Below are 27,756 nucleotides of genomic sequence, written 5' to 3'. Positions count from 1 at the left end.
TTGTGGTGGTTCTTTTTGTTTTTTTGTTTTTTCTTAACTGCACCAGAAGACAATTAAAGTTACTTAATATTCTCTGAGGTCTGTGGAAGTGCATCTGACAAAGCAAAGGAAGCTGCAGGGTCAGTGCTTCGTTACAGCTTCATGCATTTCAGCTGAGGTGTAAGGTCTTGCAGGCTTAGCCTGGGAAGCAGTATAAAATGTGTGTCTGACATAAAGAAGGCTCTTGTGAATGTTTCCTTTTTGTGTGTGTACTGTTTCTTCTTTCAGACAAACTTCCTCTGATCTTGGGTCTGATAAAGATTGATGCTGTTAGATGCAAGTCAAATAGAAGAGGTTACAAAGTAATATAAGTTGTATTACTGTAAGTAGAAAGCCAATAGCAATTTTACTTCGTACTCAGTCACTGTAGCAGAAGGACTGGCTGTTATAAAAAACCTGTTATAAAAACTCATTTTGAAACACACAAGCCTCGAAGTTCTTCTTGAATGTTTCCTGAGTAGAAAGATGAAGAGGCTAAGGTGTGTATGTTTTGCCATCTTATGGGCATGAGAGTGTGTGTGTGTTTGCATTTTAAAAATAATGAGCAGTTGTGGATGTGAATGCTACTTGTTTTCTGCCCTTGCTCAATCTAGCTGTTGTGATATGAGCACCTTTAAACGAACAGAAGTTAACCCAAACTCTTTCTGAACTCACGGGGAAGGTGACTCTTGGACAGCAAGCCTGGCCGCTTTTGCTTTGTAAGAGCCTGTTTCTAAAGAGACATGGCAGAAACACCTTCTGTTAATACATCTTATTCTCATTTAGATGTTTTTTTCTTTTTATGCTTGCTCTTGTCTGATGGTGCTCAGGAGAAAAGTTCTGGCTAGGATAGCTTTTGTACCTTTGATTTGGCAATATGTTTGCCTTGCCCCTCATCTCATCTCCTCTTCCTCTCTGAAAGTAGTTTTAGATTTCACACTGTGCAGCTAATGAAGTTTTGTTAAAGAGCTGAAAGAAGATAACTTCTATGAAAAGATCCTGAGTTTGTGTGTGAAGGTTGTGCCCATGAGGAATTGGGCTACTAGGGCTTTCTTAGCTGTTAATACCCTCAGGGACTGTAGGAGTTTTTTCAATTCAGGAGGGAGTAACTTACTGCTCTCCATTTATCCAAATCCAGTTATCATAAAACCATGAGATGTAATCAGGAGAATAAATTCCCATGTATACTAAATATCTTGAAAAGATACCCATTAAATTTTGGTATGGTTGGTTCAGGCTTTTAAAGATTCTGTTCCAAAAATTATAGCACTCGCTTTATTCCAACCACTCTTTATTCTTTCCTTTTCCCTCCTGAGGAGGAGATGACGACTCCTGAATGAATGGGATGATAAAGTCTAAATGTTCAGACAAGTGTAGTTGTATTGCATTGAAATTTTACAGAAGCTGGTAGGTATTATTACGAGCAAACCTGTATTTCTCTTTGCAATCTGCCTTCCCAGGCAGAATCTCTAGAGGTTAACCCACAGATAATTACTTTGGCCTTTAACCGGTAGTGTTTGAATTACCACAGAGGTATTCTTGTCTTGACATGATCCATTATAAGTATGAAGAATGCTAGCTACTTCATCTCTATTCATACTAACTGAAATGGTTGTTTCTTGTTCACTTTTTCAGGAGTATCTGTTGTAGGTTCTCAGTGAGTTTTTTTCACTGCCTCTTACTTTAAATAGCTGCTCTGAATCCCATTACTGTTGGACTAACTGTCTATGCAGGGAGTACGTTTGGAACCCCTGTTCTGATTTTTCTACATGACTTTTCTCCAAATTTCTGATGGATTGTATGCACTGTAAGTTCCCAAAAATGGGTGCTCTAACAAAAAACTCTACTTCTGTCTTGAGTTCTGACCTGCCCAGCAAACATATAAAGTAATTTGGTAGTACGGCTCAAGAAATGCTTGCCTTGAAATTTCAAATTACTTTAGAAGTCAGCTGTTAGTATTGTGTAATCTCTGTATGAAATTGATTTTTACAGTTATGATCAAGTTCCATATGAAATAAATACTGACCCTTTGATTACTCAGCTTCCTTGGAGAAGCTTAAATTCTTTCTAAAGCATTTTGCCAAAGTCAATCAAGGACGATGAGAAGATGACTCCGTATTTTTTGGCTTTATATTAATTAGAGGACTGTACTGTAAATGGCTTCAAGTATATAATTCTTTCCCTCCCTCCACCCCAAGAGTATGGTATTTGAAACGCCATTAGAATTACAGGTAAGGATGAGATTTCTTTGAACAAACTTGTTCTGAAGCTTTCTTTCCTGCCAGGGGTATGAGTTACATATTATACTGAAGATTTAAGTAGGGAGGGTGAGGGAGGGAATAACATATTTGCAGTCATGCTTCAAACTAATGAGTATTGAAGTATTTTTTTCTACTCTAAATAAAGGTATAAAACATAGTGGTTTGAATAATTGTCTTATCCTGCAGCGGTGTGGTGTGCGCTAGTATCTTATCTGTAGAGAAAGGACTCCTGGATCTTATGCTGTCTTTGGTTGTACACAACGTACTGAGAAGTCTGTCTGTAGTACAAGACTAAGTAAAATCAACAGTCTATGCTACGTGATTGTGTTCTGACTATGGAGCTAGTATGCTGTGTAGCACATCCTTGTAACCTTGACTGGGGCATTTACTGATGCATGCTACTGCATGGTGGGCGGCTGACATTCAGACAGGATAGAGGAACGAGGTTGTATGTGTTCTCAGGCCCTCGGTTAACACGAGCATTTCAGTGCAATGCATTTATCTTGGAAACCAAGACACTGGGTAGTGCAGAAATCCTTAAACTCCCTTTTGTTCTTCCAGGCTGCTCAAATGATAGTAAGTTAGAAAAAACACTGGAGAATTGCCAATTGAAAAATGCTGCAGGAATTATGCCACAGGAATTAGCTCTTATGTTTTTAAACATCATTATGCTTCTGTCCCGAAGTCAATTATTCCTATTCCTCTTTAGTACAGGGAACTTGACTGTTAACTCATAGGCTGTCACCAATGAGTAGTTGTATTTCAAAGGGTTATAAATAAGCCGCTGTGGCCAAGGCTTCTTGATACAACTTGCAAGCAAAATCTGTCAAGAAGGACAAATCTACAATTTATAATAAGTTATAGTGGAAACTGAGAGTATTTTCAAATGCTATTGGTAATGGCAGGCTGTTCAACAGCTTACACGCCTCAAAACTTGAGTTAACATAGATTCTCATTTTGAATCTAGCTGTAGTGGCAATGCTTGGTGATTTAAGGTTTTGACGCAGTTATGTTGTTCTTATCTAGAAAAGACGATCTTGCAGAGATCTGCTGATTCATCTTTATTAGAACACAAATTAACTGTTTTTAATTCAGATGTGTTTCTGGGAGGAGTAGAATAAAAGAGTGAGTAACAGTTCTGTAAGATGTGACATTTTTGATCAGTCTCTTGGGTCCTTGTTGATACAGGTGGAGAACTGTTTTGTTTGTTGTTTTTTTTTTACCTTAATCTTCAAAAGGCATTTATTCTTTTGTTGCAAGGTTAAGCATGATTCATGTATCACACTTCAGCTTTCCTGAACCTAACCTCTCTGTAACGAATCATTTCCATGCCATTAATCCTAACACTTTTTTTTTCAGGGTTGTACTTGTGTATGTAGTTGTGAGATTTGTCTTCCTCTGTTTTTCCTGCAAAGAGGAATATCAGAAAAAAAGTCACATATTCCACAGTTTATTGCATGTTCACTTACTGGAAACCTTGACTCCTTTACCTCTGTGTGTGATTAGTTAAAACTTTAAAGCTAGTTACTCCTCTAATTCTAAATAACTAAATGTTCTGCGTTGTGGTATATATGACATGCTAAATACCTAAAAAAGCAGTCATTCCTGATAACATCACTTAGAGGGAATTAACACTATCATAGCTGTAGAACTCTTAATCAGAGAGAAGAGGAAACCATGTAATCTTACAGAGAAAGAGGTGACTGTTTTTCATACAGGAGTGACTTGTTGCTTGCCAGTGGCTGACTTTGGTTGGGGTTTTTTTTTGTTCAGCAAAGCAGATGATCTGTTGTGCAAATACTTGGCTGAGGATGAATATAATTGCTTATTGATCTTCAGCCTGAGTATACTTTTTCTTGTCCCTTCTCAGAATTGCTTATTGCTGGTTCATTAGTTTAACTAGGTATCTTCCTTAGGTGTTTGGGTTTTTTTAAATATTGTTCGTTTTTGGTCTACTAATGATACGTGCTTAGCTTTCCAGACTAACTCTTTCTTTCTCTTGGCCAGACTGCCATATGCACAAGGGCATGACATACTGTTTTCTGTTGTTGTAACAGGTGGTTTTTTAGAGCTAAAGGAGACATCCAAACCTGCCTGTAGGAGGAAGTTCTGGACATCTCTTGGATTTCCCCTCTTTCTTCCTGTATATTCAGGTTTTGTGTCCTTGTCTTTCTTGCTCATTATGATTGTTATGAAACTTGTAGGCTGAAGGCTGAGAGTGTGTGTGCATGTTGCAAAAGGGTGTAGGGAGGTACAGTGAGATCCTAGCTGAACTAGGGGCAGCAGATGAGTGAGTGTAAACTTCTATTTTTGGCCATTCCAAACTACAGTTTTAAGTATGAAGTTCTACTGTCTTATAAAAAGAGTTTTACTGTGGTATTTGAGTTAAAGTCCAGAGTTCTTTAATCCAAAATTAAGGAATAATTTCTTAAAGATTGACTTCACTAGAATGTTGACCTATTGTACTGTTTTGTCTACAATATGCTTTTGGAGATATTTTCCTAAAAATTCAAAATAAATCTTTAACCACGGAGTGATTGGTGTTATAAAAGTGCTTCCCATCTTCCCTCTGCCTCTTTTGCTGTGTAAGTGGAGAATGTAGAGTGCCACAATGTATTTCCAGATTAAAGGAGGAAAGGAACTTCTCAAGGCAACTGAGTAAGTCTTGTTTGAGGAAGGCTAAATTTTAATATGGAAATTACTATTCTTTATAGAATCTAGCCCTCATTGTTGAATGTTTATAGAGAAGATTGCTCTTCTATGGTTAACTCTGTTTAAAAAATAAAAAATGTTTTAAAAAATTGCTCTTCAGTACAGTACTTCTTTCAGATTTTGGCCTTTTTCATCTCTGCTTCTTCCTCCTTCGTTTCTGAGTCTGGCAAAGAATGTTTCTTGTTTCATTTTAAATCCCTACCACATCCTTTGCTACTTAAACTAGAGTACTAACCTACCCTTTTTCTTGTCTCTGCGGTATGCAGCCTTACCTCTTCTGGCAGCAACTTGTTTTGATGATTTCACTGGTATGTATAAAAGCTGCTTTAATGCCACCATTGTACAGAACCTTAGTTTTTAGCTTCATTAACTTATGAATAAAATTATGTTGATTTTTGACAGTTTGGAGAAGTATTGGAACTAGAAGGAAAGGCTTACTTTAACTTGAAGTTAAAGATACTGTCATAATGTTGTCGTGAGTATTTGGGAGGAGTTGAGTGTAGGGTTTTTTTTTCTTCCGGTTCCTGAAATGTAACTGTATAACCCCCTCTCCCCTCTGATTTTTTTTTTTTATTTACTGGTGTAAGGTTGCTGAGGAGCACTTATATTGAAGTACAAATGTAGCATTCCTCTGGATGTTGTGGATGAGAACTTTGGGAAAGTTAATATTGATGACTCTTAGAGAGTGTGTAAAACTAATGACATGCCTTGTCTTTATTTGACTGCTTTTTAGGTATCGGAGTTCAGTCTGAAGTGGCTCTGTGCCTTTCTTATCTTCATGTCCATGCATGCTGTCAGGGAACTTCATAACCTGATACTTGTTATCACCTGGTGCAAAATGGACATGGCTCTTCCAGAAGACAGGCCTACTTGCCTGGTGTATGTCCTACTAGAGCTGATAACCCCACTTCTTGTGCCTAAGGACTGAAAAGAAGTTTCTCTGTTCACCCAACCTTTTGGATGTGCAAATTCTTGTTGGCTAAGGCGTTCTGTAAACAGCGATACAACTGTAAACCCTGCATAATGCTGAGTTAACAAAACACCACAGCTTTTTTGAAAACAGTATTGTGGCAGAGCAAAACACTGTATGATGAATGCTGGGATTAGGGGTTCATATAACTCTTTTAGACTCTTGGGTCCTACTACCCCACATGTTTTTCACGCATGCTGTTCCCTTAATGAGAGTGTGACAAGTGGTGATACTGTTTGACTAATTGTCTGGAGGACCAATATCCATAAGGAAGAGTTCAAAGAAAGTCTTCTGCTTGTCTCAACAAACATATATTTCTTTGTCTAAATCTTTATACCAAATTCTCACTGTTTTGTGTGTATGAAATCTATATCTGACATTTGGCAACCTTAGTTTCCCTGCAGAAAGAAGAACTTGTTGCCTGGGAAGTATTTGTCATATGCAAAGAAATAGACACGAGTTGTGGAAACTAAAGGCAGTCTGCAACGATGCACAGTTTGGAGCTCTGATTAATAAAGAGTGGGCTTCGTACTAGCTGTGTAGTTCCTCTGTACTGTGGACCTTTATATGTCAATGAAACGTGTTTTAAGATCCATCAGTCCTGTGCACATGTTTAGGGAACTTGGGATTTTGTTTTGAGAGAGAGAATAGGAGAGGTGTAAGCAAAAGAAATTTTAAAAGTGATGTCAAAATGCAATGAGAGAAATAATCCACCTGGTGGATGGAGAGATCCATGTATTATTATCTGTACTCTTGATGGCTTGAAACATGGTATCTGTGAACATTTCTTGCAAAGTCTGGCAGTTACCAGAAGCACGCATTCCTTTTAGCTTCTGCACCTGGGAATGGTGTCTTCGCATGCCTGCTTTTGTTGTAAACATATTTTTAAATTTTAGTATTCAACTGACTCCTCTAAAGGTGAGTGGTGACCTCTAATGTGTTTATTGTATTTAATTGCCTGTAATTCTTATTTTGCATAGATGGAGCTGCCTGGCCTTGCTTTTGCTGTTTGGATGTTTATTTGCTTCTATGCATCTGTGGATGGCTATCCAAGCGGAAAAGTAAGAGAAGCCTGCACTAGTATGATACCTTGTCATGGTAGCTCTCCACAACTGTTACCTGAGCACACCATTACTGTGAATAGGACTGAATTTAAACCAGGGGACAACATAGAAGGTATTGTCACTTACAGCTGAAGAGTTTACTTTACTGTTTCTTTGTGTTTTAGCATGTCTTTACTTGGTTAGCTACACTAGATCTATCTAAGCAGTTGAATCTTGCTTAGGTGATCCACTTATTCAGTACTTGTAAAATGAGCTTCTGGTGGTCATTGCTGAAATATTTCATTCTTCCTCTGGAAGATATTTCAGCTTCCTTTTTATTTTTTTTCTTGCTTTAGTTCACCTGTCTGGACCAGATTTTGAAGGATTTTTCATTCAAGCCCGGGATGCAGAACACCTGGATAGCCCTGCAGTTGGTTCCTTCATGTTAGTTGACCGGAGACTTTCTCAGCTTCTGACATGTGGCCGTACCAAGGTATAGTCTAGTGTCTTAAAATGGGACGTCAGGCACTGAGGTGTTTGTACTAGACCATGTCTGTAAATAGGACAGAGCTAAGGTATGTAATCTTTTAGTTCAGACTCTCAGAAAATTGGTCCAACTTGCAATATAGAGGCACGGCTCACTGCAACTCTATCAGACTATTCTTACAAGCCACTTAAACTATGGTGATGGAAGGCTATTGACTGCTGCAAGAAGATGCAGCATTCATAACAATTTTTATTTGTGCACAGTGAATGTACTGTATTCCTGGATATTGTACTTAATATTAAAAAGAGGAGAGCGTACTCTGTTTGCTTTGAAGAGGAGAGTTATCAATCATTTACCATGCTTGTTAGGACAGAGAAAATGTCTTAGAGCAAGAAAAGTTTAGGGCAGTTACTGTGGTGAACAAACACTAAAATAGGCTATTATCTTTAGTGTTGCTCCGTCAGTTACTGTTAATGGAGCCTTCTTAGTAACAGGTTAGATCACAATCTTCGATATCAGTTTTAGATAAATTGATTCTGCTTCATGTGCAAGAGATTTGAACTCTAGTGTTTCAGCAACTGCCTTGAACTTCATGAACATGCACAGTGTCATCAGAGCTGGTGTAGACCAAGTTCTTAATGTGCCTAGATGTATTGTTTTTCTATCCCCTTCTACCACCTGCCACCCAGTGGCATCCAATTAATGCATTCATCAGTGCTGTAAAGCCATGGGGATGTCTGGATCGTGCCCTCTGTGCTCAGAGGACTTAGTTCAGTGCTGTGTCTGATATGTTTATCTTGTGCAAATAGCTGTCTGACCCCAAGACTACTCTTGATTTTTGTCCTCGGGAATACTAATTCTGTTCTCTCTGTACAGTCATTGCACTGTCCCTTCATGCTCTTACTACCAAAAAATGGAGCATTATTTTACTATCAAAAAACTGAAGGGTTATCACACCATTTCTGCATAAATGCTGCAGGCACCTCTCATCACTGGAGTCTTCTGGATTGAAAGACCTCTAGTTGTTCCTTTAAGGCTAGAAGTTTGTTAGTATGTATAAGTTTCAGTGGTAGATTTCATCTGAGTTGATGGTGACTGGGATCATGAGGAAAAGCCAGTTGCACTGCATCTGTGCAGTGTAACAGTGTGGTGTCTGTTTAGGATTTAGCTGCAGCCTATGATGACTGTTTGTTAGCTGAAATCTCCTTAGTGCATATCCACTGTGTAACTCTTGATATGTGTGTGTTTTCAGAATTCAGCTGTCAGTCACACAAATAAAGCAAAAAAGAAACACATAAAAGTTTATTGGATTGCTCCTGGAAATGCACCAAAACGTGTACAGTTTCTGTAAGTAAATCTAGTATTAGTTCTAGTTTTATTAACATGCAAATAAGGTAAACCTGTAGCATTCTCTGTTTTGATTATTGGTCAACAACTGAGAAGTATCCTTGAACTAATGGCCTGAAAAGTCAACACCTCTTGCTCGCTGTGGAGTTTACACTAATGCAGACACTTGTTCTTTAGGGAAAGCCTGGAGGTGATTATTTTCATTTTTGTGGGGAGAGTAGAAGGGGATTTGGAGATTGGTTTCTTTAGTGTTTCTAGTTAACTGCTCACTTCTCATGTCTGTAAGATACAGTGTTAAGAATCTTTTTCTGTGCTTGTACCTAACAAAATGGTATGCATACCCTCTGTTATACTACTAGGTTTTTGAGAACTAATGAATAAAAGCTATGCAACTCTCCTCTGAGGTTGTAATCTGTGCTGTAGACATGAGTGTTTCTTATATCCAGTGGAACATGAAGTAGTATGTTTTAAAATTATTTTTCCACTGAGATTTCAGATATTTTCCTACTTTAATCCCTGAAATGGTAGAGGTCTGCATAAAGATGGGGGTTTTGCAAATAAGTTGTACAAACTATAGAAGCTTTTCCTTGTTTTAAAGTAACAATCAATTGTTGATATATTCAGTAATGACTCTCTGTGTGTTGTGTTTAAGAGCCACAGTTGTAAAGAAATACAAGACTTTCTGGGTGAAGATTCCTGGTCCCATTGTTTCTCAGCCTAATGTACCATCCCCAACAACACCCTTGCATGCAACATCAGAGGCTATGTCAACTTCACACCTGATTTCCTACTTATCAAAGCCAGTAAGTAATTGTAACCTGAATAATGCTATCTTTAATGCTTGTAATCAATGGAATTTAATAAAATCACATTGATACAGCCTATTAACAGAGAGATGGTGGATGAGTAACTTGGATATCAGAGACCAAGAACATAGACAGGTACTGTCTTGTGTTAGTTGAGTTGCCTGAAACTTGTGTGGGTTAAATGTGAGACCACACATGGGCCAGAAGGTTGATAAAACATTTAGAACTTAATGATCAGAAAATATTATGCATACCTGGGAAGAGAGATGGGAGACGACTTGCTCTGGTCTTCACTAATAACTTCCTATTTAGTAACTGGAGGCTCAGAAACTTCATTCTGTGAGTTCTTCTGTGTTACTGACATCTACTGATTCTTGACTGGATTGAGCAAGCATCACTATTTGATCCAGAATAAGTGTGACTTTTAATCCAGGTATTTTCTCATTCTGTATCATTGGAATTCCTACTTTAAAAAGGAAATGAAAAGCTGGTCTTCCCGTCTTTTATCCTTCATCCTACAGCTGATATTACCTCTCTAGATAAAAACTTCCTTTGGTTTAATTTTTAAAGTTTTTTTTTCGAAGTTATTCTATCACAATATCTTTAAAGTGAAAATTCAACTTGAGTAAAAGCACAGCTTGGAACTCACCATCATTTTACCTGCTAGTCCTGGGGTAATTGTAGGGATAGGTTAAAAGATTAGTATGTAGACAAGGTGGCATTTCTTTGCTGTTCCTTGTATGCTTGCTTCTAGAATGGGGTAGAAGGGGAGGAAGAGGAGGGGACACTCATTGCTTATGACTTGATTGTTTGCTTAATTGTCTAGTTTAATGCATCAGGTTGTGGAAGTATGAAGTTCTGCATTAGGAACCCTTCAAACTGTGATCCTGAAAGTGCTTCCTGTTTTTTTCTGTCCTTCCAACAAGAGAAGAGTTCAGTATTTATTGAAATGAGTGGTCCAAGTGAAGGATATTTAGCATTTGCATTGTCCCATGACCAGTGGATGGTGAGTGTCCTATTTTAATTCTTTAGTTGCTTTTGTGATCTTAGTATACTGTCTAGCAAAACTTGCATATGGAAAACTGAAATGCTGGTAGATGTCACACAAAGTAACTTCTCTCCCATAGCACCGAGGCACAGATTGCATTTTATAGGTGGATATTCAGTTTTAGTTCAGGATTGACCATTTACAGTCAAACTTCCTTGTTTTAGCAGAATCCACCTTATCTGATTGCACAGTAGCTGACCAAAATTTCTGGTTATATCAATCTTTGTTACCTAGCTAAAAACCCTCACCTGCCAGAAGCTGAGTTGCTATGCTTTCTGAAAACCATTTGCATTTCATCATTGTTTGTGCAGGAGAGACTCCATTCAATTTAAAAAAAAGTGTTGAGAGACCCTTTTTTCTAATTGGTGTTAAAGTGAAGGGACAATGCTGTTGACAGATGCATAATCCATAAACTAAGTGTTGCACAAAGGAGATGCTATTTACATTCATGTCCCTAACACAAGAACACTTGGTTCTTAACAATACTTGTCTTCACAGCTATGAGGAAAACAAACTTTTAACTAAAGAGGGTTTTTAAATAACATCAACATCCATCTCTGTCTTGTCTGGTTAATTTAGTAAATTCTAAATAGCTAAAGAAACTTCTGATAATATGGTTGTTACCTTGGGAGCGGTGGAGTATAAATCATAATGTGCCTTACTATGTGTCATCTTTGACGTAATGTGGTTCCTCTGTAATGCTGAAGTGTTTGAAAGCTGGGGAATAATAGCTTGACAGCTAGAGAAATCTGTCTCGGGTCTTGTTGCATATATTAAATCAGAGAGCTTTTGACGACTGCCAGTAGTAGTTTTTATTGGGCTATAAATACCTTGTTCTTTTAAACTCTCTAGGGTGGTGATGATGCATATCTGTGTGTTAATGAGGACCACCATGTTTACGTAAGCACTGCCTATCTGAAGGGGCGAAGTCCTCCTGTTTTGTATTCAGAGGTACATTTGAAAACAACTAAGACACTTCCACAAATGTAGGTTTGAAGTAATGAACGGTATGCTGCTGCTTTGTGCTTTTATTTTGCACAGCAGTTTTAAATAGTAAAGTGATCCATAACACTTTAAGGTGATGTTGGTTGGGCTCCTACTTCCTGGTAAATGTTTGGAAGTCTGAATTTAATTTTTAAAAATGAGTCATGCGATGGGAGCTCACTCTATTGAGGAACTTTTTTATGCCCATTATTACTCAGTTCTTTTGCTAGAGCTGCAGCTGCAATTGGTACATCTTGGGTTAAAGGTTGAAAGGGAAGGGGAAGTTGTTATGGGCTGGAAAAAATGGTGGTAATAAGTTCAACCCTTATGCTGCTGTGTTGACTTACTGACATACCTTCTAAGTTAGTAAGCAAGAGATTTTTATCTCTCCCACCGCGATGATTGCCATTCTTGGTTTGTGCACCAGTGACACTCTTGTCTTTTGCAGGCTTACTTTTAAGCCAATTGCTCTGCCCTTCTGAAAAGACTGAGTATGAAATGTCTCCTATTTCACAGAATGCCCTTGAAGATGTGTCATGGAGGCTTGTGGATGGTGTTCTTCAGTGTTCTTTCAGAAGGAGTATTCGTCTTCCTGCTTACAAAGGGAGATTTAATCTGGATGGCAGTTACTACATCTTTCTGGCAGATGGGGAAGCTAGTGAAGGTAAACTTGACTTACATATGATTGCTTTTCTTTGAACAGCTCTAAATGAGTTAGTAACCCTTATGTAAGATACGGTTTAGCTGAGAATTAATATCTGAACTAAGGTTTTCCAAGTTTGAAGCACTTAATCCAGTCTCTGTACTGCCTCTCTGGATCATGGGTTTGCTTTTACAAGCTGTAGTAAACTCACTCATATGTGTGTGTTGTATGCCCCCTTGATGCTAGGAACTGGTAGCTTCTTGAGAGCTGGCCACATCTTTTTAAAATAGAGATTGGCATCAAAGGGAATTATTCTTCACGTCTTGTGTGTGTAGTGGAGGAAGCTATTTTCTGTAGAGGGGTGAGTTGGTTCTTGTACATTAAGTATGCAAGACAGCTTAGGTGACATCTTAAATTCTTGTCATATTGTGTGTCAGAAATTTAGTTTGTATGATTATGCTCAGTGGTCACAACAGGGCTTGCATTCATAAATAAGGAGCAGGCACGCTTACAAGTGCAGTGGCTTTCGTCAGCCATAAATAAACCACTATCTCACTGCTTAGGTGGACTAATATATAAGCATCGTCGTCAGCCTCTGATCACCAATGGAATGTACAATGTCACAGGCCTTCCTCAGGATATTGGAGGTTCCCGGTCCCCTCGACTTCTCAAGGCTCATGGTAAGCTGCAACTTCTAGTTTTGTCTTTCAGTTCAAGGCTTGCCGAGACTGGAAAGTTTAATTTTTCCTCACTATTGCAGAGTAGGTATTTCCTCTTGTCTTTCTGGCACTCATGTTACATATACTGTTGGCTAGCAAGATCTGAGACTGTGAAGACAGAGTAAAGTTATTAGTAATTTTTCAAGAACAGCATTATAAGATAATTTTTGCCCAGAAAAATGAACCTGCATTTGCCTTTTCTCTTAAATTTATAATTAGGACTTGTTTTTGTTTACCTCTTTCTCTCTGGTTTAATTTGTTCTAGTTGTGTTATTGGTTTAATTCTATTTGAAATGAGAAACCCCTCAGCTTGACAGTTCAGAGCCATTGAAGTTGAGAATTTTTTCTCTCACAGTACTGGACTTTAAATGAGGCCCATGAAGAACTATCACTCATTCTTTGTCAAACTGTAAGAAATGTCACTTTTCATCCTCTGATGTTAAGTTGGTGACAGAACATCATCTCTCACCAGTATGTACTGACTGTACTGGTGCATATGAAATGTGCAGTAGCCAGAGCTGCTCTGTTGTGCTGTGTGGACATAGTATGATTATCTTTTATATGGATGTTTTTGCCCTCTAGGAAGGTAAATGCTATAAAATCGTAGTCTGAACCAGCTGATTAAAAACTTAACACTGGTAAATTCTGACCACGTGCATAAGGACTAAACTATTACACAGTCTTTGAAGCTGTATTCATATGCAGCTAAATTACTCATGTTTACCTTGTATTTTTTCAATTTTCAGGAGCACTAATGTTTGTTGCTTGGATTACTGCAGTTAGTATTGGTGTTATTGTTGCACGATTCTTCAAACCTGTCTGGTCTCATTCATTCTTGTTTGGAAAGGAGATGTGGTTTCAGGTGGGCAAAATATCCCCATATCTCCAGCTGTGTTTTCTAGCTTTATTGTAAGCAGAACTATGAACCTATGGGATCTAAGAAATAAGAGATTAAACTTGGTGTGATTTTTACCTTTCTTTAATCTTAAAATGTAGCAATTACAAGTCAGAAGTTCACCTACTTTACTAGGAAAAGCAAAGTCTAAAGAGGATGCTAAGAACACCTTTAACTGTACATCTGTTACATGTATTTTAATAGCATATTAAGAAAGCTGTAGAGTTTCTAAAAGCAAACTTAACTTTTCTAGGTGCATCGTATACTTATGTTGACCGCAGTCATGCTTACGAGCATTTCTTTTGTGTTACCTTTTATATATCGAGGAGGCTGGAGCCAAGTAAGTGTGTGCTTTATTTTGTTTAACTCAGATGTAAAGGTTGGACCAAATGAATGAGAAGGAGGTCCACTGATGACTAACATGTTGCAACTTTTGCTGAGGAAATTGCTGTGAAAACTGTCCTTAAGTAGGCTGATTTCGAATCCTAACAACGCAGAAGAGGAATGTTACCTCCTTTACAATTGACAAACTTCAGTACTTTTCTTCCTTCCTCTTTCTCCCAAATCAAGTCCTTACAGTTTCTTTATGCACTGAATAAGTCGTCTTCCCATTTATTTAGAGAACTTGAATTTGGGAAAGGAGTGAGGAGGTAAACCTGCTGGGAGTAAGTGTTGTTATGAACTTGGACATGAGTAACTCTATCCAGAGGTTAAGCGTAGTCTGGAACATTAGATAGAGATTGTATACCTGTTGCTGTCACCTGTATACTATTTGGTGCAAGGTGATATCAGAAATAGGAATGTCTGAAGAGTATCTGAGTTAAAGGTGGGAGAATGTGGTCACAGATGCAAGCTAGGAACTAGGGAAATTGTGTAAAATGTTTTAGGGTTAAGATTAGAACAGATAGGGTGGAGGGGAGACCAGTGCTGGAAGGAGTTAGGAAATAGGCCTCTCCTGAAGCCCCAGGATTGAGTATGAAGAGCTTGGAGCATAGTTTCTACAGTCATATTGCTCTCTGCTCTTCAGCTGGTAGAATTTCTCAGTACATCAAAAAGGTGGGACAAACCCTGGGCAAACTTACCAGTATCTCATGCTGCCAAGGAGAACCATCTCCATCCAGCTGCAGGGCAGCTTAATGTGTCCTGTCACCTCTGCCAGTCTAAACACAGTGCTGCTCAATCACTGTAATTTACTAATACAATCATACATAAAATTGTCAACTTTTTGCTGTTTTTTCTGTATCTTTATATAGATAAGATATTAAAGAAAAATGTCCTGTGTTTAGCAAGCAGGTTTTCATCCCTATCTCGGCTGTACTGTGATGGCTCTGACAATCTTTCAACCACTTATGGCAGGTTTCAGACCATCTCGTCATGCGCCAAGGTACTTGTAACTAACTTATTAAGTTACAGCTACAGGAATTAAATATGCCTGTTTCTTGAGAAGTTCTTTTTACATTGAAAAGATATCTTTAAAGCAGGTAACACTGTTCTTTGATTTTTATGCCCCCTCCCCAACATAATAAAATGCTTTTCATTCTTTTGTAGGAGGCAATTGTTTAACTGGTCTCACTGGAGTGCTGGTACAACAGCTAGAATACTAGCTGGTGAGTAGGAGTAATAGTTGTAACCCCTTTTTAAGTGATTTAAAGGAACTTTGTTCACTGTCTGGACTATTGCTTGTCTAAAATACCTATGAATATCCAGTCCAGGCATCTCTGAAGATTCTTTTTCTTGCTGGCCATCTTCTTTGTGAGTTTTAAGAGGCCATTGGATACAGCTTTAGGGAGAAAAAGTGGCTATGTAAAACCAAAGAGATTACAGACAAATCTGAAAGATATCTCTGTAATGAGGACCTGTAATTCCTTTTTGTCTTGGAAGATTTGAGGATAGTGTTCTTACAGTAATGTAGTTCAATGTTATTTAATGGGAGAGGGGAAACTCACTTACAGAACCAGAAGCTGAGCTTAATTCTATTAATAGTGACAAGTTTCCACAGGCAGCTTAAGCATAGATATTGTGGTGACTGTGGTATTGTTGTTAGTCATAAATGCTAGTGTTTGTGTGAGGGCACTGAGCAGGATGAAAATTATCTTGGCCTTCTGCTTTTCTCCCTGCCTGCCCCCTCACACTGCCAAAAAAACCCCTTTCAGCTGCATGGGACTCCTTTAACCTCATTCCCCAAGCAGTTAGTTACAGGCAGTTCGTGGGAAATGTATTGCCAAAGGTGTTGAGAGCTTTTTTTTAATTACCTTGACACAGCACTCTTAGTGTGTTTTTTCTATCTTGTTATTACTGACTAGTGGTGACTATGTTCTTGGGAATGGATCTACCAGCACTTGACCTACCAGACCCATGGGACACTTACACAATGATTGGTTTTGTAGCTTGGCATGTTGGTACTGATGTTCTTCTGGAAATACACAGCTACTGTCTCGTACGTAAAGGTATGAACCCAACAAAACTCCTGTTGTTACCTTGCTTGCTGGAGATTGTGCACAAAATGTAACAGTGGATTGAATTTTGGGAGGTGTTCTTTGGCCTCTAACTTGGAAGCTGAAAGGGAATAACTCTCAAGTAATAGTGTCATATCTTCTGTACAAACTAATATGGGAGTAAACCAGTTTTCAAGACCAAAGTGTTCTAGAAAAATTGGTTTTGTGCCATTTTAAATAGTAGCCTCTTATTTCTCAAACTAGAGTTCATAGGGGAAAACTGAAAAGTGTAAGTGTTTTTGAAGAATCTGTCACTGTTTACCATGATTTTGATCCCAGGTGGGTAGTTAAGGTCCAGGTTAAGTCATGCAGATTTAGTCTGCATTTTGTTGTGACAAATTGCTGTTATGAATGGTTGTTATTGCATGAGCAAAATGATCAGAAACTTGAGTACGAATGCTTGAAACTTTGAGTGAACAGGGGAATGAAGGTGAAATCCTGACTCCAGTATGTCTAGTGAAGAGACTGGTAGAAACTTCACTGGAAATTCTTAGCTTCATTGGCTGGTCTCACTGAGAGGAGATGACTGTGCACATGTAATGGCCTGTATCTAAGGCAGAGGTGAGACATCTGCAGACTTGAAAAAGCATGATTAGTTAAGAGGCTACATAAGGCGGCACGTGGGGAAGGAGTGATTATTAAAGAAGTGAATTTAAATTTAATTGCAGTAATTACTTCCTAGAAATAGAGAAATGAACCTGAAATGTTTGAACAATGAATGTTCTCATATTGGCTAATAGAAAATACTTAATGAAATCTAGTTATCTTAAAATGAAAAGGAAAAGGTTTTAGATCAAACAGGTGTTTTGTTCAGCTCAAAACTCAGTGTTTTGATGATTTGCTCTAGCAAAAGAGACAAAATGTTTTGTGACTTCAATGTGCAGAAGTTACTTTTTGTAGGTCAGCTCCAGAATAATTTTTGAATTGAGCTGTGTGCGTGATGGTGCAGGTCATGAAATATCAAATAAGACTCCCAAGGGCTTTTCAAATTCGATGCTGTATAAGACTTAATTACTTAGTCACAGGATCATGACTTCTGCAGCATAAAAATGAAGAAAATCACCCTTCCTCTTAAGAGACTTTTTTTTTCTTCCCACTAACAGTTGAAGTCATAGAGGATGACAGAGTACAGATACTGCAGTCACTCACATCTGCAGAAGCAGAAGTAAGTCACAACTTTCTAAGTAACTGCTATGAGATGGGATGATTCTTCGTTTAAACCAATAAAAAGACTGACACTTCTATGGCTTTTCCCCTTCTCTTGCAGGGTCGTCTGTTTAAACAGATTGTGTTAACCATCTATGTCTGTGGAAATATAGTATTCCTCTTTGCCTTCCTGGCAGCAATCAACCAAATATGAAATAAATTATTGAGAATTTTGTGATGAGATATTGTGCAGTTGAAAAACCTGTAAGGAATGCTTTCTATTACAACTTTTACCTCAACACCTCCCTGAAGATGTAATTGAAGAGTAACAGCACATGTGTGTCATGCTCGGTGTTAGGGAGAACTTGAAATCAAATCTATAAAAGGATGCTGCAGTCCTGCAAAAGCTGTCTTCTGATGGGACTTCTAATGGGAATCTTTACCTGAGTAAGGAATGAAGTCACTATTTTTTAAGTGCAGTAATTAACTTGATTGAAGCTTATAGGTTAAGAAGACTGAGAAGATGTGCTGAAAATGCTGTTTTGATAGTCAATTCCCTTTTGTGAATATTACTGGGAAAACTGGAAAGATTGATCAGGAATCTATCATATCTGTTCTCTTCACTGTGTTCTAATGGCATGTGATGTGCAACTTCCTGCTCATGACAGTTTTGTGCATTAAAAAAGAAGCAGTCTGAGTGAAAAACTGTCACAAACGCAGGTTGATGCATAAACTAAATGCTGTTGTCTATCTTTGCAGTTAAATGCAAAAAATATTCTCTCTGCTCTAAGAGCAATACGCTTACACAAGCATATGAGTTTGGGAACTTCAGTCTTTTAATAAAACCACCATTTGCCTTCTCCAGAATACTGTTCTGTCCCATCCCCCTCAGTGCTTCTAAACCATAAAGAGAAAAGGTATTTGCAATATAAGTGCATTAAAACCCATTGTACTTATCCAAAACTCAAACGGGAAGAACCTATACGTGAGTGTATTTGTGTTTTGCTGTCTTTGCTTGCTTGTGGCTTTTGAATTCCTTTCCTGTGTGAATAAGATGGATTTATGCCACTTAGATGCTTAAATGGAAGTGAAAATATTTGCTCAACAATGTTGCAGTTGTATTTGTAGTATTGAGCAAAATGTAGGTTAGGAGTTACTTTGACTTCAGGAAAAGCAGCTTCTGTTAATGTTAAGTGAGAGTCCTTTGAGCTGGCATATCTAGGAAACAGAACTGTCTTTACGAGCATATGGGAGGGCACTTTTTTAGTCAACAAAATATTTATCTAAATATATGAACTTGGGTACAGGGAACAGAAAGAGGCTATTTCGTTTAGCTTTGATTCATGGTTTGCCTAAGTATGGAAGGACACTCTTGAAGTGGCATCTCAAATGAGCCCTTAATATGCTGTGCAGTACAGTGCTTTGCATTTGTCTTTGCAGCTCCTAACAGTTTGTTTCTGCACTTCTTCATTTTTGATACTAGAAAGTACTGATTTTTAGTTGTAATGCTTCAAAATAGATCTTCAGCCTAGGGCTACCAAGCTAGCTGGAAATAAGTGTTGGAGTGTTGGATAGAACACTAAATAGGGAGGCCTGGCTTGGTATAGACTATTACAGCAACATCTCTCTACTACCTGATGGCCAGCTCTAAAATACTTGTACATGTGGGTCAGGTAGTGGAAGCTATCTATTTCTGTGTCTTCCTCCATCTCCCCAAATCTACAGTGCAGCTTGTTGCCAGGGTGTCATAGTCAGAAAGCTACGAGTTTTAGTCAGTGATACTCTTTCTGGCTGCTCAGGTAACTGGTTTAGCCATAAGGGCGTTTATAGACCTGGGATTAATCCCTTAGCAGCAGCAGACTGCAAGTGAGTGTAAGTTGAATCTTCCCCCTTCCTCCTGGAAGCTGGAAAAGTCATGTGCAGACTGGAAAAGTGGGACTATGAAGAAATATGGAAAAACCTAGGCTGAAGGGAAAGAAGCATATGGGTAATTGTGTGGGTTTTTTAGAGAACTCTGATCTTAAAAGCCTGGGAATCACAGACCAATCTAGTGCTAAAGTTTTGTGGGACTCTTGTATGTCATGAGTTTATAGACGAAAATCTCTCAACCGAGGCACGATTGATGGCTTTTTAAATTTAAGTCAATACAGATTTTGTAATAAATAGCTGTACTGTATATTGTTTCATTTGCATGTGACAGTGAACACAGGGTTTTTAAAACATGAATGTAAGTATCTTAAAGTTTTTGTCCCTTTTAGTAAGGTGAAAACACTATCAAATAGAAACTAGAAAAGAATAGTCTTGCCTAGCAGCAAAATGGATTGTCTGGGGTTTTTTTGGTAGGTGTTGTTTCATAAATTAAAGCTATCTAAATGTTTCCTGGAGGAACTCTTATTGAAGTTGAATGTTAAAATAGTTTCACTCCATAATGCAGAGTTTCATTTCCCCAAGAAATTCCACATCTAATACAGTTAATTACACCTCTAATATTCCACATCTAATACAGCAAGAAATTTCACATCTAATACAGCTTTAAAGTTGGCAAAATTGTCAATTGCTCTGAAAAACTTGTTCCTTTACAGTGCTAGCAATATTGTGAGTTCCTTATGTGCAGTATTGCACCTTGATTGAAAGACTTGTTAATTTTGTGTAATGTCTGTTCACACCACTACCCCTGCCCTATGACTATTCCTCTGTGACTAGTAGGAGGAAGCAATGTGTCACTGTATTCTAGTGACTTCCCAAATTTCTGTTATACACGTTTGGGAAGAAGTCTATGGAAGTGTTTGATATCAACAGGAAAATAGATGATGGCAGTTTGGTTCTAGAGACACTGGTGGCTGGTTTTGGTTTTGTTTTGTTTTTTTTTCTTGAATGATAAAATATTATATAGAAGAAAATTCCCATTGCTTTGCTTCATAAAGGAATCCCACTGAAGTCAAGAAAACTTCTTTGAGAGGAGAATGAGAAGGTTTCAGTGTTGGTTGGTTTTGGTTTTTTTTTACTCTTAGTTTAAACTTGTGATGACAAATGAACATTAGCATATTTCTGTATATGTTCTAGACAGGCAAACACTCCCAGTCAAGTAGAAACTTGTGATCAGTCTCACAAGTAGTTTACTGTTTTGATTGTTAGGTACAGCATCCAAATACAGGTCATCTGCTCTTGACTTAACTGCAAATCATGTTTCTTGCGTGTGTTCTGAGTGCAAACGAACTGATGTAAATAGTTCAAATGCAATGGAATTCACTGCTACTTTGCTTTACTTGAAATAAGGTTTTTTTGCTAGCTGACATGCAGGCTGCAGAATAAACTGAGAAAATATGTGCTTTGTTTCTCCTTACACTGAACACTATGCTGTTTCCTATTTTGTCAAAAATCACGAGGTGGGGAGACTTCCTCTTTAGTGTAATACTGCCTGCGTTTTTCCTTTACCCAGATTTGGGAAAGCTAGAGGTTGCTTGTCTTTTGTTTTCCATCGCGGTTTGTAACACTATGTGGCGCTCTTGTTCAAATAACAGCATTTTTATTTTGCTTGCTTTCTTTAATCTGTCAGTGAGAGGTTGAGACATGTAAAGGATGTCCAAAACAGGAAGTGCTCCTAGAGGAACTAATGAGATAAATTTCTCAAGCTTTGTTAAGAAACTTTATCTTTAAATTCAAGCCAGTTCATACAGATAGACACTATGAAATGGATGCTTGCTTGGTATCTATGCTTAAGCTTTTGTTTGAACAGTTATGGCCTGTTTTCTTTTGTCGTGTGTGTAAACTGTGCTCTATGTGGGTACATCCGTTTCCAAACAACTTCAGATGAATGGCAATCATTGAGGAAAAACTGCAATCTTCTGCCTTTCAATCAACTCGGTGATTTTAGACCTTCGGTGCAGTCTGAAGTAAGAAGGTCTTCAAGTGAATGGAAGGATGGTTAACGGGGATGATCTGCTAGTAATTCTGTGAAGTTCTTTGCTCACATCAGTCTTCTCTACGGGGTATGTGTGAAGGGGCGATCTGTTGCATTCACTTACCTGAGGGAATGGCACAGCAGAACTGACACAGGACAAGTGCTTCAGAACATGCTTGGTACCATCTGTTCTGGCTCATGCATGAGATAATTTAACCACTGTATAGCTTCTACTGGTCTTCCTCGTGCTATGCAAAAGTGACTTCACATATTGTAAACCACCAAAGCTGAACATCTGTGTCACACTGAACCAGGTATCTATGATAATCATCCTGAACAAATGATACTGCACTAAGAAGAACCCCAGCTTTGGCTTTGTTTCAGATACACTTTTGTCTTGCTGGGCCTTAGAAATCATTTGTCTTTAATGATGAATTGGAATTTCGCATGGCATCTGTACTGATGTGTGAAAAATGATTTGCCTTTTTGCAATTCTGATCTTGTTGATATGGGATGTGGGAAAGCTGTGGGACTGGAATTCAGATGGTGCATATCCCCACTTCCCAGAAGCACACAACTCCTGAATGCTCCATTTTGTGTCTCTGTTCCTCCAAATTAATGATCTGCTACCCATGCTGCTACATAGCTACTGTATTAGTGTGGGACAGTTCAGATTCATCTGGCACAAACTGAGTAGTTTTAGTATATGTGACATCAGAATTACCACATGGCAAAGCAGAGATCTAGTGATCTGTCTCTAGAAGCAGTAGTAAGGAGTGCTTAGAGCAAGAGATATAACAAGACTACAGTCACATTTCTCTTCCCAGGAAGATCTCCTTTCCGTGTGCCAGAATCTGTGCAAGGATGTCTTTCCTAAGCTAGAAACTGCAGCTGGACCGTGAACTCTTGTAGTGATTAGATTTTATCTATGATAAAATTAATTACACAGTAATTCATTGTACAATTCACTAAAAAAGTGTCTAATAATGCTTTTGCCCTGCCATTTAACTAGTCATTGTGAGAAAGTGTTTCTTGTTTTTGTTTTAAGGCTACTTATTCATACCATTGTTTAATGATCTGTATTTTGTTTTTACCTTCCTGCCTTTATCACAGTTCTCATCACAGGCCTCTCAGGTCTGTGTCTTACTGTCTTTCCTTGTATGACTGCTGCTGTATTTAGCCACTTCCCACTTCTGAATAATCTTCATTACCCTTCTCTGTGTGTCTCTTCAAAGATGGGGTGACCAAGCTCTACTCAAGTTGTAAATATGAAGTGCTATGACACAGTTCTGTGTTGATTTGTTTTCCGTGCCTTCCCTGATGAGTCCTAAAGGTCTGTCTTCATTCTCATGGCTTCTGAGCATGGAGTTGGTATTTTCAGGGCACCATCTAAAATAATGCCAAGGTATTTTGCTTCCTAGCCAAGAGGTTTGAAACACCAAGTTAACAGCTTCTACTTGTGCTGTATATGGTTAGGGTTATTTCTAATTTTTACACTACTTTTCATGTATTGGTAGTGAATTCACCTGTAGACTTACTACACATTCACTATTGTCAAGTCTGTCGTCAGTCTCCTTTCTTTTAAACTATTTTGAATACTATTACATTGGCAGCACTGTTTTTGCTCTCCTTCACAGATCGTTTAAATTTAATAGCACAGATTATTGGGGAAGGCAGGGGATGAGTATCCATAGCAATCTGACATTGCTAGAAAAACTGCTCGTGACTACTTCATGTTACTCTCCTACTCTCCCACTTCTTGGTGTATTCTGTTAAGAACCTTTTCAGAAGATGTAAAAATAAAAAAATATTTGAGGGTAACTCCCTCTGCTCTCAGAACCAGTGAATAACATACGAAAGATAAGGGGAAAAAAAACACTAAAAAAACCAAACAAAAGAAACAGGATAGACGTAAAGTGTAATATATTTAAATTTATTTGTCCATTCTCCAGGTAACCATCTCTGACAAGTCCTAAAATTTGAGATTATTACCCACTTCAGACTGGGAACCACCAAATGTTTAGAGGCTACAAGTCAGGTGATTGCTATCATCCTGCCTCAGTATGAGGTAGTAGCTTCAGTTTCCTGCTTTGAAACGAGGAAAATCAGCAAAAAACTTATGGTTGTTTTTTGCTGGTGCATAATTTGAGTCAGCTATACTAGCATAACACAACCTGAGCTTTATCTGTTTTTAGTGATTCAAACCAGGCTAAGACCTAGAAAAATAAAGCTATCCAACTAATTTGTATATAAGGATGTAGTGCTATGAGGCACTTCCCACTCCCCACCCCCAAGAACTATGTACTGGAAAAATCTGACTTGCTTGTGATTTTTTTTTTTTTAAGTGTAATTTTACCTTGTGACTGCTTTAAGGGTCCTTGGCTCCTCCCTCATGTGAAAAAAATTAACCAGTTCCTTGAACCCTCCAACCCTGAACCTTAATGGAGAGCTGTGCCCAGCAGTGGCTGCGCCTGTAACAGACCTTCTGTTGCAGCTGCAGTACAAGCCATTGGCAACTCAGTGTTTCTAATGGGAGGCTTGCACTAATTTTAGCTTCCCAGCCAACTGAAACTTGTAAACTAAGCAGTAATTATTTTTTTCTCTTTTTTGATGGATAGGCACTGCTTGTCTGGCAACCAGTTTCCTGGAAAAGCTGGGCTTTCTGACCAAGCTAGGAGGTGAAACTGTGCTTGGGAGGATGTTCATAGTGTTACGCACGGGATCGATCTGTGAGGTGGTGGGTGGGCAGCACGTATGTGGCATGGGGAAGGGAGCAGGGTCTGAGGACAGCTATACTATCATATGTAAAATAGAAGGATCAGTGGACTGTGGAGCTCTAGGAGGTGGCTAAGTATTTAAATGCTGACCTGACTACTTTTGGTTTGTTTTGCTGTCACTTAAAAAGGAATGCTTTAAATTTTGGCCAAGGTGGTATGCTTGGAAACCAGCTCTTATATTTACATTTCTTCCTACATCTATCTCTCATTTTTAGTTTTTTATTAACCCATGCTTTTACCAAAGAAATGCTGGGATAGCATTTTCAATCAAAATCAGGTAGATTGGCACACTTTGAAGTGAAACGATGTCCTGTGAAGTTCTGTGGAGATGGGTGTTTATCTGCTCTGTGTATATAGTAACTGTATTCCTGATTGTGGCAACAGATATGCACGTGTCTTGGTACTTGGATATACACTGTATCTATGGTCTTGGGTAACTTTTCACTACTTTCGGTAAAATCCAGGATGTGATTTGTGTGTATGTGGCAGTTGGTCAAATCTCAAAGTCTGTTAAAATCCATTGGATTATGCAGAGGGCAAAATAACCCAGATGCATAAAACAGGAGCAAAACAAGCATTATGATCCAAAAAAGGTGTATTGAAGAAACTATTCTTAGCTTCATTCTGCTTTGATGTAGTAAAGTAGTAAATTTTACTTCCGTGTCATTACAGCCATTAAATCACCTTTTTCCCCAGCTTTGCCATTCTCATCCTCAGAGCTGAAAAAGAAAACAAAAAAAGCCATTGCGTTTTAAGACTTTCTGTTTCTGGTGCTAAATCTCCTTATTTAGAAAAATGAAGAGTACACATACCTCCAGTGGTTAATCCAGCAGAATAAGCATTGTTTTTGTGTTATAGAAAGAAATTGGAGGAAGGCATTAGTTCTGGTAATTTTGTAATACAGCAAGTATATTAAGAAATTTCTTTATAATCACTATTTGAAAATTAGCACAGCTCTTTTCTAACTGTTTTGTTTCTGTTAACATTCACTAAGGTGTTGCAGACAGATGGTATTGTCCTTGACTAGATGCTGACAGACTAAAAGAATGCATGAATAATTAAACAAACTCTTTGTTTAAACTAAACTCCTCAGTGGGAGCTGTAACTCTTTGGAAGCCTTTTTGTGTGGGGTTTTTTTTTTTGTGTGTTGCTGTTCACAGAAAACTTTCTTCTCTTCCTGGTGTGTAGTGAGTCAGAGTGGGAGTTAGTCATCTTCCTGATTTAAGTCTGATGGAGTAACTTAGTATCTCTGTAAACATCAGTATGGCTTTTGTCTGTAACTGGGTATAATGTGGGTTAGTTTGACAGTGCAGGGCAGATGATTAAATGTTAAGGTTATTTTTAGAACAGCAATATAATGCTGTCGTTTGATATGTAAGAGCCTCTCCCCACCATGTAGTGGATCTGAGAATGCAATGGGAATAATATCCAGCCCTCTGCCCTGTTAGTTTGAAGAGTCACCCAAAATAGCACGTCTCGTTCCTTCATCCTGCGTATGTGTCTCTCCTGAGAGACAGGGAGTCAAAGCAGCTGTTTAGTTGATCTGTACGTGTCAGCAAATGTCCAACTCAAGTTATGTTTTGAATGCTGAAGTTGTTGCATATCAGAGAAGCATCTGAGTGTAACTTAATATCCATAGGGGTACTGATGTTAAGCTTAGCCCTTAGAAAGACCCTGTGTACTGTTTGCAGACCAAGGAATTCTGAAGGATTGAAGTCCTGGTTGTGGTTTGAGAGAACAATCAGTCTGATGCTTCGCTTATAGCCAGCAGTCCATTTTTGTCTTGCTCTATGCGTTACAGAAACAGATAGCACGTATGAACCTTTCTGTGTTAAAAAGGTTTTTTTGTATGTTACTTTCTTCAGCACAAATGGAGCTAAGTCTCAATTGTGTTTTTTGAAGGTTGCACAGCTTCCAGTGATAAGGAAAAAAATTAGCTCATCTGGACTAGCTACCTGTCAAAAGCCTTGGACCTTCATGTCCTATGAGACACTGTTCCACACTGTCAGTAGGTGTTACTGCCTATCCAGCTTCAGTTTTTCCTTTCCTTATTCATTCAACTATGTCTAGCCTTTGTTCCTCTCCAAGGACTTTCAATTTCCCTAATGAGTATTGAATCTTCAAAACATTTGCACAGTAATTAATTTGACCAAAATTTAAAGAAGAAAAATAAGCTCTAATACTGCAAAACACCGGTGTCCTAATTATAATATTGTCATCTTTCTCTGAGGTTTTTCTGAGGGCACATACTTTGAGATACTAGTTGCCCACCAAGCTCATGGGGAAAGGAAAATTGCTCCCATATGGAAAGAGGTATGTCCTATACTTCTGTCAGTTTGGGGGCATATTGAAACTCCTAACTTAATCTGATATTTCTCTATACAGATTGGTACATCAGTTCCTCTACCTCCTAGTTGTCCTTGGCCATCACTAACTTTCTTAGTAACTTGCTCTGAAGGTTCATTTCTTTCCTAAAGCAAGATTGTTACATAAGGGACTGTGCTTCCTTGCTTTCCATTCTGTTTCAGAGAGTCCTCAGTGCCTGTTTAATGTTCAAATGCTACAATTGCCCCCAAAAGCTTTCATTTTGGAGGGGATTATTTTTTCTGTTGTATGGTTTGTTGTTTTAGTAATTAAGGATGAAGTACCAAAAATAATTTTGACTTCCCTCTTTTAGTTGGTGGTGTTTAAGGTGAACCTGCTAGGCCGTCCATCAGTGGCTGCTTTGAAAACAACTTGTTTCCCTAGGAAACAGCTCTGTGTAATACATTGTTCTAGATTTAAGAGGCTTTCCTGGTTTTGTTTCCTTTTTAGAAGTCACAGTAGGATTACAGGACTGCTTGGGAAAAATTGAGTCACTTCCTGGCTTTTCCCACTGATCAAAACGCAAAATGTCCCAGAGAGTGGCAATAAATAGGTGGAGGGGTAAAGAGGAATATGGCTTAGTTCCAAATTCTGCTGGGCAATTAAGACCCTTGGAGGAAGTGTTGACTACTGGGGTGCACTTTTGAGGCAGTTGCCAAACTGCTTTCAATTTAATTGGGACCAGTTTTTTCCTAATTGGCTATTTTTTCCTTGGTAGAATACTTGTAAGTAAATGGTTAAGACCAAACACAGATTAACAGACATTCTCAAATGTCTTTGCTAGATTTACACTTATCCCCTTCCATGAAAGTCAGTGTTTATCTTCCACTAACCTCAAAAGAGAGGGAACCCAAATTGTTCAGAGAATGTCAGATGCTTCTTTCAGGAGGCAAAAATAAGCGAAGATTATTACAGATAGAGGTGCTCAGCTAGATTTCATGGCCTGTATATGGCCCACCGGAATGGTACTGCCAGCTTATAGTTACTTCTCGTTGCCAGGATCTGTTCAGGAGCACCCATGCAACCCAGTGGGCTGCAGGATGAGTGACTTGTTTCAGTAGCAACCAGCTGGTGGATGGGTGGGTGAGTGTTGCTGCTCTGTTATATGCCTGTACATATGTGATGGTGGAATTGAGGGAC

The 27,756-nt window shown here is 38.4% G+C and overlaps 2 protein-coding genes across 9 annotated transcripts in view; one reads left to right on the top strand and one right to left on the bottom strand.

Moving 5' to 3' along the window:
• Positions 1–23,075, top strand: part of FRRS1 (ferric chelate reductase 1) — a 33,939-nt gene extending 10,864 nt beyond the window's left edge. For 2 of the 8 annotated variants that reach the window (XM_074876593.1, XM_074876587.1), the window contains exons 2-16: positions 6,942–7,137; positions 7,361–7,497; positions 8,744–8,838; positions 9,491–9,641; positions 10,471–10,650; positions 11,545–11,643; positions 12,193–12,340; positions 12,883–12,999; positions 13,785–13,900; positions 14,187–14,273; positions 15,220–15,317; positions 15,482–15,540; positions 16,237–16,380; positions 17,532–17,593; positions 17,696–23,075. In XM_074876593.1, the coding sequence (XP_074732694.1) occupies positions 6,942–7,137; positions 7,361–7,497; positions 8,744–8,838; positions 9,491–9,641; positions 10,471–10,650; positions 11,545–11,643; positions 12,193–12,340; positions 12,883–12,999; positions 13,785–13,900; positions 14,187–14,273; positions 15,220–15,317; positions 15,482–15,540; positions 16,237–16,380; positions 17,532–17,593; positions 17,696–17,788 (1,782 nt within the window). In that variant the 3' untranslated portion in view covers positions 17,789–23,075. The other 6 variants (XM_074876589.1, XM_074876591.1, XM_074876590.1 and 3 more) reach the window with 6 other exon arrangements.
• Positions 23,076–23,392: 317 nt separating this feature from the next.
• Positions 23,393–27,756, bottom strand: part of PALMD (palmdelphin) — a 56,213-nt gene continuing 51,849 nt past the window's right edge. The window contains exon 9 of the mRNA XM_074876595.1: positions 23,393–24,971. Within this exon, the coding sequence (XP_074732696.1) occupies positions 24,928–24,971 (44 nt within the window). The 3' untranslated portion in view covers positions 23,393–24,927. The remainder of the gene's footprint in view (positions 24,972–27,756) is intronic.

Source organism: Strix uralensis, chromosome 8, assembly GCF_047716275.1.
Source record: "Strix uralensis isolate ZFMK-TIS-50842 chromosome 8, bStrUra1, whole genome shotgun sequence".
NCBI lineage: Eukaryota > Metazoa > Chordata > Aves > Strigiformes > Strigidae > Strix > Strix uralensis.
Note: the sequence above shows the minus strand (reverse complement) of the source record. Positions and strands in the feature narration are given on the sequence as shown.